General features: G+C 42.6%; 1 protein-coding gene across 4 annotated transcripts in view; it reads left to right on the top strand.

Moving 5' to 3' along the window:
- The first annotated feature begins 510 nt into the window (after positions 1–510).
- The window catches only part of LOC139565267 (transmembrane protein 104-like), an 83,321-nt gene continuing 67,555 nt past the window's right edge, over positions 511–16,276 (top strand). For 2 of the 4 annotated variants that reach the window (XM_071385453.1, XM_071385456.1), the window contains exons 1-6: positions 1,657–1,850; positions 2,417–2,489; positions 10,287–10,408; positions 11,070–11,151; positions 12,342–12,429; positions 14,347–14,433. In XM_071385453.1, coding sequence (XP_071241554.1) covers positions 2,445–2,489; positions 10,287–10,408; positions 11,070–11,151; positions 12,342–12,429; positions 14,347–14,433 — 424 coding nt within the window. In that variant the 5' untranslated portion in view covers positions 1,657–1,850; positions 2,417–2,444. Of the gene's footprint in view, positions 654–1,652; positions 1,851–2,416; positions 2,490–10,286; positions 10,409–11,069; positions 11,152–12,341; positions 12,430–14,346; positions 14,434–16,276 lie in introns of those variants that run through there. The other 2 variants (XM_071385455.1, XM_071385457.1) reach the window with 2 other exon arrangements.

Below are 16,276 nucleotides of genomic sequence, written 5' to 3' on the forward strand. Positions count from 1 at the left end.
CAGGTATTAAGATAGATAGATTAAAGAGAAATTAAGATATCCCAATTGGCAGATGATACCACTATTTCTTTTAAACCATTTGGAAGTTCCTCTAGCCCTTGATTGATGTAATTATAACTTTTTCAAAGATCTCAGGTTTAAATCTGAATTTGAAAAAGTTTGACATTTTAGCATTGAAAGGTACTGATATCACTGAAGCTTGCAGTATTCCAATCAAAGACTCTAACTTATTTAGGGATACAAATTACAAAAGGAGAGAAGAACCTTAATCTTTCCCCAGTTGTCTCAGCTATAAAAAAAGAAGTTTAACTCATGGTTAGGCAGAGATTTGTCCATTCAAGGAAGAGTTTTGCTGACTAAGGCTTGTCTAGAGCCTCTTATGCGTTCTCTTGTTTTAATAGTCCCAAATCTATTTGCTCCCAATTAGATGAAAAAAAATTATTACATGCCTTTGATTTGACGGCTTGCACATGCGCAGTACGGCGAGAGACCGTTTTACCCGATTACGTATTTCTACGCATGATCTTAGCTAACCAACTTCGCCATGACATCGCCTACACGTGTGATCGGGAATTTCAATTTTCATACTGTACTGTCTTTGGTTTTCACCATAATAAGAACGTGACATCTTTGACCGGGATCTGAAGCATCTGGTATGTATCATATGACCAGAGAGGAAGCTTAGAGGCCCAACTCCGCGGAAGATCTGTCTCCCTCCAGCAGGTGGCGTTTTTTCGCCCACCAATGAGTGTCCAATTTGGCCAACCTAAAAATGAATGGCTTAGTGGATCCATAAGGTTTATTTGATCGAATAGAATTTTCGTAGTGCTTAAGTTGTTACGAGTGTACTGATAAGTGACATGACATCGCGGAAACTTTGCGAAAAATCACTTTATATAGGCGTTGTCTCGAAATAGCTATGCATATTCATAGCATGACGAGTCTAGTTTATGCCGCATTCAAACACAATTGGGAACTAGGAAAATACGTGGTCAAATCATGATGTCAGTGATCTTCAGGTCGGAGCTCTGGAAAACGGCCCGAGTTCGAATTCAAAGTTGGATGACCGTTTCCCAGTAGGAGTTAGTTTTTTTCCCAGGTTGCCAGTTCATTTGAACGCACGGAAGTCAGAAATTTACGAGTTCCCAGTTGTTTTGAACGCGGCAGTAGCATATCTCTCCATTTAATACAGGCATTTGACGTCAACTACAGTCATCGAATATTAAAAATATGATTACAATAATCACATGTATCCACCAATGCAAAGAAAATAGGCCGCTAGACAGCCCACCGTGCCGCTTTATGGACACCGACTCAATCGTTAGGGCGGAGAGACCTGTATCTTGTCAGTATATCCAGAGTCTTTGATTTGACTCTCGGTGGCGTTCCGAATTTTGTCGTCTCGTGACCTACTAAATACTATATAAAGTCATAAACCCCTAAAATTGTTATTTAAAACATATAATTTTAACCTTAACCACAATGATAACCATATGCTTAACCTTAAATTAAGACCAAAAGCACATTTTTGTTTTCATACATTTTAACGATATATTCATTACGCCAATTCTGTTGCAAAACATTTCTTTAACGGAAGCAAACGAAACGGGGGAGGGACCTACCTTGATTTGTCCAATAGAAACTCTCGTTTTGAAACTGGCTAATGATGACACCACTGGTGTGCACACAGTCATTGAATGTGCATGAGACAGAAGAATGGACATATAAAGTTTATTGGCGGAGGATGTTTATTTTCTGCACGAGTTATTTATTATTGCCATTCGCTGTCTTGTTGGCTTGAAATTTAGCTTTCTGGTTTAGTTACCCTGAAAAAGATTCACTGAACGCAGGTGCGTGTTGTTTACATCTTACTTTGACTTTGTTAATACTGTTGCAAGTGCTTGAAAACAATGTCTAGAGATGATAAACGTAGCTAGATAACCAGTTCAACGCTCATACTAAATATAGCTACAGTACACATGATCGTACTAGCTACAGTAACGTTAACGTTAGACTGGAGAATGTGTCTAGACAGTGCTAGCTACTTACTGCTGTAGCTCAGTTAGGGTAGGTTGTTTAGCTAGCTATCGTTAGCCAACTAACGTTAGCTAGCGTAGTTAACGTTATCTAGTGAGTGCAATACATTTATGCCACATAGCAGCAGATATAATGCCTTAGCCAACTACTCAAGACAAGGCATCACTAGTGTGATGGCATGGAATAGTTATCAGTGCTAGCTAGCGAGCTATCTGCTTTCTCACAAGGTGTAATGCATTTTTCCCGACGGCTGTCAGGAAGCTACAGTCAACTAGATTTGTATAAAAGCGGTATCTATGAAAGTGAAACATTATGTGATTGGTAGGACACAGTTTTGTGAATAATTTGATTTAGGATTTGCCATTACTGTATCTTCCAGGTTGTGATCTCCAGTATTGGTGCCCATCATGGCAGGAGGCATCACAGAGACCGGGGAGCTCTACTCCCCATATGTGAGTATCAGTATTAGACCCTGCAGTATTATGCTCATTCTCATAACTGTTTCATGTCAGGTATTTGATGTGCATTATTTTTTATTTTACAATATTTTTGTAAAATGTCACTCCCAAAAAATGTCACTCCGTATACGATTTTATACATACAAACAACAACTTCCAGACACACACAAAAATTGACTACATCTCATCTGCCCAGACCCGCATGCTCACACCCCCATCCCTAGTGCCTGTATTATTGTTTGCCTTAGTGCCTGTATTATTGTTTGCCACTTGGCCTGAAATTGTATCAATTTTTTTGCTTTTCTCTATCGCCCATGCTATTTCAATATGTACATAAATAATTAGATAAAAAAAATAAAAAAAATATGTGTTAATGATTGCCATATTGATTTGATTTCCAAGTCTTCAGAGAAAGTTTTATGAAGATAAGTGTAAAACTAAAAATGACTCAATAATCCATGCTTTCTGGGAATTATATAGTCTGGAGGTTGTGGGCAGAGCTAGAAAGTTGATTGTCATAAGTATTACAATGTAAATGTACTTTTAATCCTTTTGTCTGCATATTTCAAGACATGACATAGGGGGTGTAGTGAGAGACCCAATGGGCTGGACAATTCTCTTCTCATCACTCAAGACATGACTCTGTCATTGTGCTGTAGAATTTGTGAATTTAGTCTCTTGTGTATATAATATATTCTATATATTAGTTTATACTGGATTAAGTGTAAATGTTAGTTAACTGTAATGTCGTTAGTTATACTCCAACTTTCCCTCCATATTGTTCCAACATCAGTTATTTTTTACGGTTTTGTTCCAATAGTTTTTTCCCGAAGAGATTGTCAGTTGGATATGGTCTCTGCCAGGTTTTTATATCTTCCCTATCATATGAACATACTTTTCTTACTCAAATAAGATTCCTTCAAGGTTGCTCTGATGTCGAAAAGATTTCAAATCAAAATTTTGAGATGTGTAACTTTTAAGTGTGCTGTAAATTCTGAAGAGAGGTTGACAAATGTATAATGGATAGCAAATTCTGAAAACTTATCTAGACTAAATTAGTTCAAGTTACCTGCATGAGTCCAAAGTCCACACAATATGTGACAAAATTATTTAGAATAGTGATCTGCACCTACTCTCGTTTCGATTACATTTTTGTCCCTAAAAATGTTCATGAATTCTGCCGCTTGTACAATCGGACCTATAGCACTTTCAGATCACGCCTTTGTCCGCCTCCGCTTTGACCTCTGTAAAATCATCCCGAGATCAAAGAGCTGGAAATTCAACACCTCCATGCTATCAAATGAAGCATTCCATACATTGGTCACTACATGGATAGCCAACTACACACAAGACAAAGACTCTCCTGTTTCTCCGGCCAAATGCGAGACGCTGCCAAAGCCACCCTAAGAGGTCATTTGATTGTATATGATTCCTCAGAGAAAAAAGCAATGGAAGCACACAGGTTAGAGCTTGAGAAGGAACTGGAAGTACATAAACAATCTCCAGACAGCGCCTCCTGGATTCAACTTAAAGCAGCCAAAGCAAAACTAAACTTGGACTATACTCGAGAGATATTGCATACCAATTAAAAAAGAGCAGTCGGAGCATACAATCCTGGCCATCCGAATAGAAGATGACGAGGTCACATATGATCCAAATAAGATACATTTAACTTTTCATAATTTTTACTGCAAATTTATATGCTTCTGAAAGGGCACATACAGATGCAGAACTCCATTCCTTCCTAGAGGGAATCTCGCTACCAAAACTATCAGAGACCAACCAAGAAGATATCAACTCCCCTTTCACTCCCGAGGTCTTAGCGGCAATTATCTCCATGCCACCTAACAAATCCCCAGGCCCAAACAGATTTCCCAGAGTTCCACAAAGATTTTTGGCCACTACAAAATAATTACCATATTGCTCGACGAGACTAAACACTCCTCTTCCCAAAATAATAAAAGTGTACCAAACTGAATTTATTAGAGACAGGTACTCTTTTGATAACATTCGCCATCTTTTTGATATTATAGATCAAGTAAATGCACGGAAGACCCTTGTTCTGCTGGCTTCACTGGATGCTGAGAAAGCATCCAGTGGGCTCCCGAGTGTCGCAGCGGTCTAAGGCACTGCATCACTACAGACCCTGGTTAGATTCCAGGCTGTCTCACAACTGGCTGGGATTGGGAGTCCCATAGGCCGGTGCACAATTGGTCCAGCGTTGTTAGGGTTTGGCCGGGGTAGGCAGTCATTGTAAATTAGAATTTGTTCTTAACTGACTTGCCTAGTTAAAGAAAATATTAAATAAAATAAAAAGAAACGTTCGACAGGATGGAGTGAAGCTTTCTGTTCTCAGTCTTAGAAAAGTTCAATATGGGCCCAAACTTTATCAAATGGATTAAGTCCCTATATTTTCATCCAAATGCCGTGGTGTCTACTAATGGTCTAAACTCTGAGAGATTCTCTTTGGGATGTGGCACAAGACAAGGATGCTCGCTGTTCCCTCTGTCTAAGCGGATGATGTTTTATGCTACATATCCAACCCTGAGAAAATCCTCCCTTCCATTTGAGATACAATTTCTCAGTACAGCAATTTTTCAGGATATAAGATCAATTTTAATAAATCCATTGTTTGCCCTCTCAATCTTACCAGCTCTATGAAGACACTCTGCCCGTTCCAATGGAAGACATAGGCTTTCAATACCTTGGAATCTTTGTAACACCAGATCTGAATTGCCTTTTCAACTACCGCTCCTGGATCGAATCAAGAATGACCTCCGAACCTGGATCTCCCTCCCAATTAGCTTAGTCAGAAGAATCAATGTTATCCATATCAACATACTCCCTAGATTGAACTATTTATTTCAGATGCTTCCATGCTATCTCCCAGTTTCATTTTTCAAAACAACCAACCAACGCATCACTATCGTTCAAAAGTTTGAAAGAAAAGCACTTTTTTTGTCCATTAAAATAATATCAAATTGATCAGAAATACAGTGTAGATATTGTTAATGTTGTAAATGACTATTGTAGCTGGAAATGGCAGATTTTTTAATGGAATATCTACATAGGCGTACAGAGGCCCATTTATCAGCAACCATCATTCCTGTGTTCCAATGGCACGTTGTTAGCTAATCCAAGTTTATAATTTTATTAGAAAACCCTTTTACAATTATGTTAGCACAGCTGAAAACTGTTGTCCTGATTTAAAGCAATAAAACTGGTCTTCTTTAGACTAGTTGAGTATCTGGAGCATCAGCATTTGTGGGTTTGATTACAGGCTCAAAATGGCTCTAACCAGAATATAAAGAGGAGGGTAAGGCCCCGGTGCACAACTGAGCAAGAGGGCAAGTACATTCGTGTGTCTAGTTTGAGAAACGAACACCTCACAAGTCCTCAACTGGCAGCTTCATTAAATGGTACTCAACGTCAACAGTGAAGAGGCGTCTCTGGGATGCTGGCCTTCTAGGCAGAAAAAAAACAAGGACATTTCTAAGTGACCCAAAACATTTGAACGGTAGAGTATATGGGGCAATAAAAAAACCTAGAATCAAGTTCTCCACTCTATCAAAACCTGAATCTAAGGGTGGTCTTGCCCTTCCCTGCCTTTAAATCAAATTGGATTTGTCACATGTGCCGAATACAACAGGTGTAGTAGATCTTACAGTGAAATGCTTACTCACAAGCCCTTAACCAACATTGCACTTTTAAGAAAAATACCCCCCAAAAAATAAGAAATAAAACTAACAAATAATCAAAGAGCAGCAGTAAAATAACAATAGCGAGGCTATATACAGGGGGTACTGGTACACAGTCAATGTGGGGGCACCGGTTAGTCGAGGTAATTGAGGTATGTACATGTAGCTAGAGTTATTAAAGTGACTATGCATAGATAATAACAGAGTAGGAGCAGTGTAAAGGGGGGGGGGGACAGTGAAAATAGTCTGGGTAGCCATTTAAGTAGATGTGCAGGAGTCTTATGGCTTGGGGGTAGAAGCTGTTTAGAAGCCTCTTGGACCTAGACTTGGCACCCCGGTACCACTTGCCGTGCAGTAGCAGAGAAAACAGTCTATGACTAGGGTGGCTGTAGTTTTTGACAATTTCCTTCCTCTGACACCGCCTGGTATAGAGGTCCTGGATGGCAGGAAGCTTGGCCCCAGTGATGTACTGGGCCGTAAGCACTACCCTCTGTAGTGCCTTGCAGTTGGAGGTCAAGCAGTTGCTATACCAGGCAGTGATGCAACCTGTCAGGATGCTCTCAATGGTGCAGCTGTAGAACTTTTTGACGATCTGAGGACCTATGCCAAATCTTTTCAGTCTCCTGAGGGTAGTGGTTTTGTCGGGCCCTCGTCACGACTGTCTTGGTGTGCTTGGACCATGTTAGTTTGTTGGTGATGTGGATGCAAGGAACTTGAAGCTCTCAACCTGCTCCACTACAGCCCCGTTGATGAGAATGTTGGTGTGCTCGGTCCTCTTTTTCCTGTAGTCCACAATCATCTCCTTTGTCTTGATCACGTTGAGGGAGAGGTTGTTGTCCTTACGTTACATGGTCAGGTCTCTGACCACCTCCCTATAGGCTGCCACATCTGATGAGCGTCGGAGCCGGTGTAGTACGATTCGATCTTAGTCCTGTATTGACGCTTTGCCTGTTTGATGGTTCGTCGGAGGGCTTAGTGGGATTTCTTATAAGCTTCCAGGTTAGAGTCCCGCTTCTTGAAAGCAGAAGCTCTACCCTTAGCTCAGTGCGGATGTTGCCTGTAATCCATGGCTTCTGATTGGGGTATGTACGTACAGTCACTGTGGGAACGATGTCATCGATGCACTTATTGATGAAGCCGATGACTGATGTGGTGTACTCCTCAATGTCATCGGAAGAATCCCGGAACATATTCCAGTCTGTGCTAGCAAAACAGTCCTGTAGCTTAGCATCTACTTCATCTGACCACTTTTTTTTTTATAGACTGAGTCACTGGTGCTTCCTGCTTTTATTTTTGCTTGTAAGCAGGAATCAGGAGGATAGAATTATGGTCAGATTTGCCAAATGAAGGGCAAGGGAGAGCTTTGTACGCGTATCTGTTTGCGTTTTCCTGTTTGCTTATGGCGGTATACAGCTCATTGAGTGCTGTCTTAGTGCCAGCATCGGTCTGTGGTGGTATGTAGACAGCTACAAAAAAATACAGATAGTGTGGTCTACAGCTTATCATGAGATACTCTACCTCAGGCAATCAAAACCTAGAGACTTCCTTAGATATCGTGCACCAGCTGATGTTTACAAATATACATAGACCGCCACCCCTTGTCTTACCAGAGGCTTCTGTTCTATCCTGCCGATACAGTGTATAACCCACCAACTGAATGTTATTCATGTCGTCGTTCATCCACGACTCGGTGAAATTAAGATATATTAAGATATTACAGTTTTTAATGTCCCGTTGGTAGGATATGTGCTTTTAGTTCGTCCAATTAATTATCCAGCAATTGTACGTTGGCCAATAGGAGGCAGATTAGCCACTCTTCGGCGGATCCTCACAAGGCACCCCGATCTCCTTCCACGATACCTCTTCCGTCTCTTTCTCCTTCAAATGACGGGGATGAGGGCCTGTTCGGGTGTCTGGAGTAAATCCCTCTCGTCCGACTCATTAAAGAAAAATGATTTGTCCAATTCAAGGTGACTAATCACTGTTCTGATGTCCAGAAGCTCTTTTTGGTCATACGAGACGGTAGCAGCAACATTATGTACAATTGTACTACTGGTCTGCCCAAATCAGCAACATGTTAACATGGATCACAAACAGACAAGACTCAATGTGGATTCAGATAGAGGCCCAATCCTGTGGTTAATTTCCCCTAAGCTCAATTATATTCATTATTGACTTTAGTGAAGTGGGGAACATACCCAAAACCTTTGATTTACAACACCCTACTAGCATGGAAGGACTGCAAGAAATACCTTGGCATTTCCTCCCAGATGTGCTCTCACTTGCCTATAGTAAACAACCCAGACTCGCCAAACCCCAGAGTGATGCCAACTTTCATCTTTGGCATACTCTCAGGATCAGGACCTATTCGGACCTGTTTCATCAGAACGCAACTACACTGAAATCCTTTCAAGAGCTCAGCAGGGAATTCGATGTGCACATTTTTTGTTGTTGATATCTTCAAATTAGACACGTAATTTCCTCATTCACTTCCAAGGGGAGGTTTAGAGCTCATCTCAATTAAGTTGAGACCCTTCTTGCTACAGCACAATCCATCAAAGGCAAAATCCTATACTAGAGTGTGGGTTCCTCCTTACTCTTACTCTCCTTTTCTGGGAAAAGGACCTTTGTCTGATTATCAGTGATGAGTTATGAGCGGAGGTTTGCGACAGGATATGCTGCTCCTCTACTAATATAAAAATGAAAGTACACATTTTTGTTCAAATTGTATTACACCCCAGTGAGACTCCATAGAATGAATACAGACATTTCTCCCTATTGTAAAATATGTACATCTGAAAGTAGAACTTATATGCATGTATTTTGGAGTTGTAGAGAGATCTGGTCATCTACATGCATGTACAGTTTGATATGACCTCGTGTCTCTATCTTCTTAATGTTCAGCAGGACTTTGTTCTTGATCTAGACAGAGAGCATTTGTTTAAGACTATCACATACTTTGCTATAAAATGTATTCTCCTGCGGGGGCTTCTAATTCCTCCCCTGCATTTTAAAATGAGGATTGACCAGATTGTTGACTTTCTCCCTCTTGAAAAGCTCACTTACGACCTCCGCAAGAGACAGCCCAAGTTTCATAGACTCTGGTCTCCACAACTCAACGATATTTCAAACTGGACAGAGTGAATGGGGTGATTTAAGGAAATGTGTGTATATACAGGAAGTGTAAGTTGCTTTAAAGCTAATTTTCTTTAATTGTCTCCGCTAAAGCTGGAAATGTCTACACGATTACTGATAGTGCTGCTGCAAATTTGTTTGTTTGATATTTTATTTTATTCTATAATTTGTCTGCCACATCTGTGAATATGGAATGTGTTTTGTTTGTTGATTTGAAAAACAAGAACTTAATATATCTTTAAATTATACAAAAGTGATGTAGAGCAGAAATGTTGTGGGGAGCACGTGCGGTGGTTACTCATCTGGTCAGGACACTGAAAAGAGGAAGAAGGAATGCTTAGGCACTGAAAAAGTCTACCACTGATGAACTTTGATGACCCACACCATAAATTCTGTTTAGCAAAGTGTTATTGTGAGGCCTGTCTAGGTATGTCACAAGTTCCTGCAGGGACTGATATCAGCATGGCTGTGTCTGCTTCAGCTGTTTTAAGGCTAGTTGTCTTGTGGTTAAAGTGCCCTTTCTAGATGAAATATTAACGGACTGAAGGAATGGATAGGGATAAGGGCTTTTTAGTGATCTGACCTTCTGTTCACTGGTCTATCTGTATGTCACGATGTCAGCCCTACGTCTCTACTGCTAGATGGGACTGTAATAGTCCACAGCTGAGGACTGTGTTTGAATAAGATCAAGATAATGTCTTCAGTTGACCAGTGCGTTGCAATTTGTCAATGTGAGGTCAACATGTTTTTCTTTACACCCATGCTAAACTGTCGCATGATTTCCAGGGTTCAGACTTCACTCCCTTGACCAGAGTGTGGTGTTACGTTGAGTGAAGGGAGGATAATGTCCAGTAAACAGGAGTGTCCAGACGTACTGGCCTCTTGTGGACCCCCAAGACAACGACACCCTCTAATAGAGCACTCCCTTGGTCTTACTTCTTGTTCTGTGTCTTTGCAGGTGGGCTTGGTGTACATGTTTAATCTGATCGTGGGCACGGGGGCACTGACGATGCCCAAGGCCTTTGCCCAAGCAGGTTGGGCGGTCAGCCTGGCGCTCATCTCCTTCCTGGCGTTTATGAGGCGAGTTCCTCGTAGGCTCACTGCCTTTCCATTCATTTCCACAACTGTTGCCTTACATCCACTTCCCCAGCTCTCACTTTAGTTTAAGCACACCATAGCACAAGAGTAATTTACCATATTTAATCCTTATCGTCCACACCTAAGGTCCTCCCAGCCACCTACGTGGAGAGTTATTGCCCTCCCTATCAAATGGGATTCCACTGATGAGGCGTGTCAGTAATCTAGCAGGGAACAACCAGAGCAGGAGGAGTTGCAGATGAGTTGATGCAGCGTGTCAGTCAGCAGGAGGAAGTTGATGATGCAGGATGTGTTTCATTAGGGTAGTATATGAGGAAAAAGGGGAGACAGTGGATACACAGAGATGCAGATCAGAGGCCAGTACTTTAGCTTTGTAATGTGGATTTAAACATACACTGTGCCTTTTAACAGTTTCATCTTTTTACATTGCTTTGTTTTTAGATGGTTGAGATCTAGAGATCCTATTTTATCACCAAGGATAGTGTGCAGTTAGGCAAGGTCACAGACTACAGCAAATACAACACAATGATATTCAATGACAGTTGTTGACAATGGGTCATACAATTCTACATTTGTATAAAATTGTTATGCTCAGTATATAATATGTGTAGACTCTGAACCCACTTTGTTTAATTTTCATCAGTTACATGACCACTACGTTTGTGATCGAGGCCATGGCAGCAGCCAACGCTCAGCTGTGCTGGAAGAGGAGGGAGCAGGAAGAGGTGAGTTAGCACATATAAATAACCAACAGGTGGAAGTAATGGAGGAACAGTGATAGTCGACACTCATACATACTGTCTTTTCCAGTGATCCCTACTCATCAAGTGAAGGCCCAGATTCGCTAGTTCACTACCCCTTCAACCTCAACACCTTTACGGGAAGAATAACCTCAAGGCGCTCAATAGACCATTAAAGAATAATATGGGGAATGGAGCGCTTGCCACTCCCACAAATGTGTGATTAAACAAGCCTTGTAGTGTCCTCTACTGACTCACTGGGGGGGCAATTTAGTTTTTAATCGTTTAAATACTAAGGGAAAGTCATCTCGTGCAGAGATTGATGGAGCTGGTGGAGTTAATTTTCTTATTTACAGAAAAGCAGCAAGTCATTTTGCCTAATGCCCAAGGTTTCCACTGGAGGAGTTATGAGCGTAAGGACAATGGGTCTGGCTTTGACAGAGCCCCAAACCCCATGGCCTTGATTAATGGCTCACTTAGTCTTCCTCCAACATAATGGGAAGAAGGGAGGCACAGAGTGTGAATGTTTACCCTTGAACATTCTTTATTTCTTTCCGCTCGAATGAAGCACATAAAAAAAATTAAGCTGTTCCTTTAAAGTGATATACTGGCCGACATTTTCTGAGAAAGTCCCATAAAAGTGTATTAGTTTGAATTTGGGGGGGGACTGACTGCATCTCTCGGATGTGACTGAGAAATAGGATAGATCTGTCACTTTGATGTTAGATGCTTTGTTTCTGTTGTTGGCATATTCTCTTCCAGTGAGCCACCCACTTCTTAGTCTCTCCCACACCCTGCCCAACCAGCTGTAGCTGCTCTTGTTAATTTAACTGATAATGACATCCTCAATGTCAATTGTAATTGAGCATTAATTAATATAAATCTGTAGTGAATTTGGTAGATGAAGAGTTATGGGAGGGCGTCAGATTGGCGCTCATATCTATTGTATATGAGGGGGAAAGCTCCCTCATCCTCCCCAGCATATCCCAGCTGTTCCAGACAATTTCCAGATGCTGCTGCCCTCCACGTCACATGTCCAGCAAATAAAACACAGTGTTAATAGGTTGTAAACTGACTGTTGTTGGCACTGAGCAATAGGACTTGTAGATTAGGAGTGAAGTCATTGTTGGGTGGAGGCAGGCTGGTTATCTTCTTTCCATCACCCTCATCTTCAGGTCCAAGACTGCGACTGCACCTCTGATTATTCGGATGATGATGTCCGGGGACGATCAGAGCCAGAGACAAGGCCCATTTTGTCAGTCCGTGAGTATAGTGTTCCCCTCATCCCTCCTGAAGACTAGACACACTGCTAAGGTCGTGTTAAGAATGTGTTGAAAATAAGGTACACTACATGGCCAAAAGTATGTGGACAACTGCTCGTCGAACATCTCATTTCAAAATCATGGGCATTAATATGGAGTTGGTCCCCCCTTTGCTGCTATAATACCCTACACTCTTTTTGGGAAGGCTTTACACTAGATTTTGGAACATTGTTACAGGGACTTGCTTCCATTCAGCCATGAGCATTAGTGAGGTCGGGCACGGATGTTGGGAGATTAGGCCTGACTCAGTCATTCCAATTCATCTCAAAGGTGTTTGATGGGGTTGAGCTCAGGGCTCTGTGCAGGCCAGTCAAGTTCTTCCACACCGATCTCGACAAACCATTTCTTTTTTTTCTTTTTTCTTTCTTTTAAAATTATTTTTATCCCCTTTTCTCCTCAATTTTCGTGGTATCCAATCACTAGTAATTACTATCTTGTCTCATCGCTACAACTCCCGTACGGGCTCGGGAGAGACGAAGGTCGAAAGCCATGCGTCCTCCGAAGCACAACCCAACCAAGCCGCACTGCTTCTTAACACAGCGCGCCTCCAACCCGGAAGTCAGCCGCACCAATGTGTCGGAGGAAACACCGTGCACCTGGCCCCCTTGGTTAGCGCGCACTGCGCCCGGCCCGCCACAGGAGTCGCTGGAGCGCGATGAGACAAGGATATCCCTACCGGCCAAACCCTCCCTAACCCGGACGACGCTAGCCCAATTGTGCGTCGCCCCACGGACCTCCCGGTCGCGGCCGGTTGTGACAGAGCCTGTGCGCGAACCCAGAGACTCTGGTGGCGCAGCTAGCACTGCGATGCAGTGCCCTAGACCACTGTGCCACCCGGGAGGCCCCGACAAACCATTTCTGTATGGACCTTGCTTTGTGCATTTGGGGGCATTGTTTTGCTGAAACAGGATTGGGCCTTCCCTAAACTGTTGCCACAAAGTTGGAAGCACAGAATCGTCTAGAATTTTATTGTATGCTGTAGCGTCAATATTTCCCTTCACTGGAACTAAGGGGCCTAGACTACTGAACCATGAAAAACAGCCCCAGACCATTATTTCTCCTCCACAAAACTTTACAGTTGGCACTATGCATTCGGGCAGGTAGCGTTCTCCTGGCATCTGCCAAACCCAGATTCGTCTGTCGGACTGCCAGATGGTGAAGTGTGATTCATCACTCCAGAAAACGCGTTTCCACTGCTCCAATGTCGGCAAGCTTTACACCTGGCGGTCCCGTTCTGTGATCTTGTGTGACCTACCACTTCGTGGCTGAGCAGTTGTTGCTCCTAGACGTTTCCACTTCACAATAACAGCACTTGCAGCTCTAGAAGGGCAGAAATTTGACAAACTGACATGTTGGAAAGGTGGCATCCTATGACGGCGCCACGTTGAGAATGGACACCCTTCAAATTGGTGGATTTGGCTATTTCAGCCATGCTAACAGGTGTCTAAAATTGAGCACAAAGCTCGATTTTAGAAGAGCCCAGTACGAGCCATTCTAGTGCCAATGTTTGTCTATGGCGATTGCATGGCTTTGTGCTCGATTTTAGACACCTGTTAGCATGGCTGAAATAGCCAAATCCACTAATTTGATGGGTGTCCACATACATCTGGCCATGTAGTGTATATATGAAAACATTGAGTCTTGTGGAGGATTCGGAATTCTCTTTTTTGTCATCCATCCTTTTTGAAGGTCTCAATTCTTAAGCATATGTTGATTGACATAATCAGATCAATCATAAATTGTATGTATCCTCCATATGTCATTGGTTAATGTCAATGTTGTATAGAAGGAATGACATCAGAATCACTCGGATTGGAATGACTCACCACTGCATTCTCATGTCTATGCATTATCATAGAGCGAACAGGAGGAGGACACGTTGATCACTTTGACATTGTGGAGAGGGTAGAGATGGGTCAAATGGCCTCCATGTTCTTCAACAAAGGTAAGAGCCTATCCTCATTCAGTACTTTGAGGGGATATGATGAACCCACACTCCGTTATTGAATGAAGTGCTGCTGATGCCGCTATGTGCAGGGCATGGTTAAACCTGTCCTCCTTGTCTAACAACTATGGAGGAGTCTTGACAGTTGTGTGGGATAATTTGGGGACAGTTTCTTAACCTTTAAATGGGAATCATTGTTAGATTCCAAAAGTGAGGCTGTTAGCTCTCTAATGGGGTGTAATTTTACACTGAGTGTACAAAACATTAGGAACACCTTCCTAATAGTGAGTTGCGCTCCCTTTTGGCCTACAAGGTGTCGAAAGCGTTCCACAGGGATGCTGGCCCATGTTGACTCCAATACTTCCCACAGTTGTGTCAAGTTGGCTGGTAGTAGATCTCTACTAGTAGCATCGTTCCAACTCATCCCACAGATGCTCAATTGGATTGACATCTGGTGACTGGGTAGGCCACTGCAGTAAGCTGAATTCACTGTCATGTTCGTGGAACCATTCCTGGACAATCCTAACCTTGTGCAATTGGGTATTATCCTGATAATAAAAAATACATTTGCAGATGGATACACTGCTGCCATGAAGGGATGCACATGATTGGTAATAATGTTCAGATATCCTGTGGCATTCAAATGTTCCTCCATTTTTATCAAGGGGCCCAATGTATGCCATGAAAACAAATCCCACACCATTATACTACCACAACCACCACCAGCCTGCAATGTTGACACACAGCATGATGGATGCATGTACTCGTGGTTTTCTCCATTACCTTGTCCTCCCATCAGCAAGAACCGGGGTTCATTCAGATCAGGCAATGTTTTTCCAATTTTCCAGTGTCCATTGTTTTTATTCCTTAGCCCACTGCAACCGCAGTTTTTAGTTTTTTGCTGAAAGAAGTTGAACTCTGGAAGGTCGTTGGCTGCCATACCCCATTTGTGTCAAGGTACGACTAGTTGTGCATTCTTTTATGAGCCTTTGGGCACCAATGTTGTACTGGACTATCAGTTGACTAACTGTAGCCCGTCTGTTGCGCTGCACAATTTGTCAGCCTCCTTTGTCCTCTTTCATCAATAACCCGTTTTCGACCACTGGCCTGCCGTTGGCTGGATGTCGTTTGGGTGGTGGATCATTCTTGATACACATGGGAAACTGTTGAGCGTGAAAAACCCAGCAGCGTTGCAGTACTTGATACATACCTGCTGCGCCTGGCGCCTACTACCATACCCCATTCAAAGGCGCTTAAATATTTTGTCTTGCCCATTCACCCTCTGAATGGCACACATACACAATCCATGTCTCAATTGTCTCAAGGCTTAAAAATCCTTCTTTAACCTGTCTCCTCCCCTTCATCTACACTGATTGAAGTGGATTTAACAGGTGACATCAATAAGGGATCATAGCTTTCACCTGGTCAGTCTATGTCATGGAAACAGCAGGTGTTCCTAATGTTTGGTACCCTCAGTGTATATGGCTAAATGGTTGTATTTCCCAGGCCATCACACTGCTGCTGTTTTAGTCTCCCCAGCTGTGTGTGTGGGCCTCCTGCAGGCTGCACCAGCGGCGGTGAACATGTTAAAGCCTCAAGAGCCTGAGTGATGAGCTAATTGAAAGCAGAATCATGTTCACCTTGAAACAGAACAACCTTGCTGATTTACATTACTCACCTACGTCAGAGTAGACACTCCTCGGTGTGCTGGGCCCGCTCACTACCCCCTCCCCACCCTCTCCTCCTCTGCTGGCAGGTTGGCCTGTTTCTCAAGTAGTATTAACCAGGTAGGTGACTCAACAGTCTGCAGCATACGTACCTGCAGCGCCAATACTTCAACAGC

The sequence above is a fragment of the Salvelinus alpinus genome, chromosome 36 (genome assembly GCF_045679555.1).
Source record: "Salvelinus alpinus chromosome 36, SLU_Salpinus.1, whole genome shotgun sequence".
Taxonomy (NCBI): domain Eukaryota; kingdom Metazoa; phylum Chordata; class Actinopteri; order Salmoniformes; family Salmonidae; genus Salvelinus; species Salvelinus alpinus.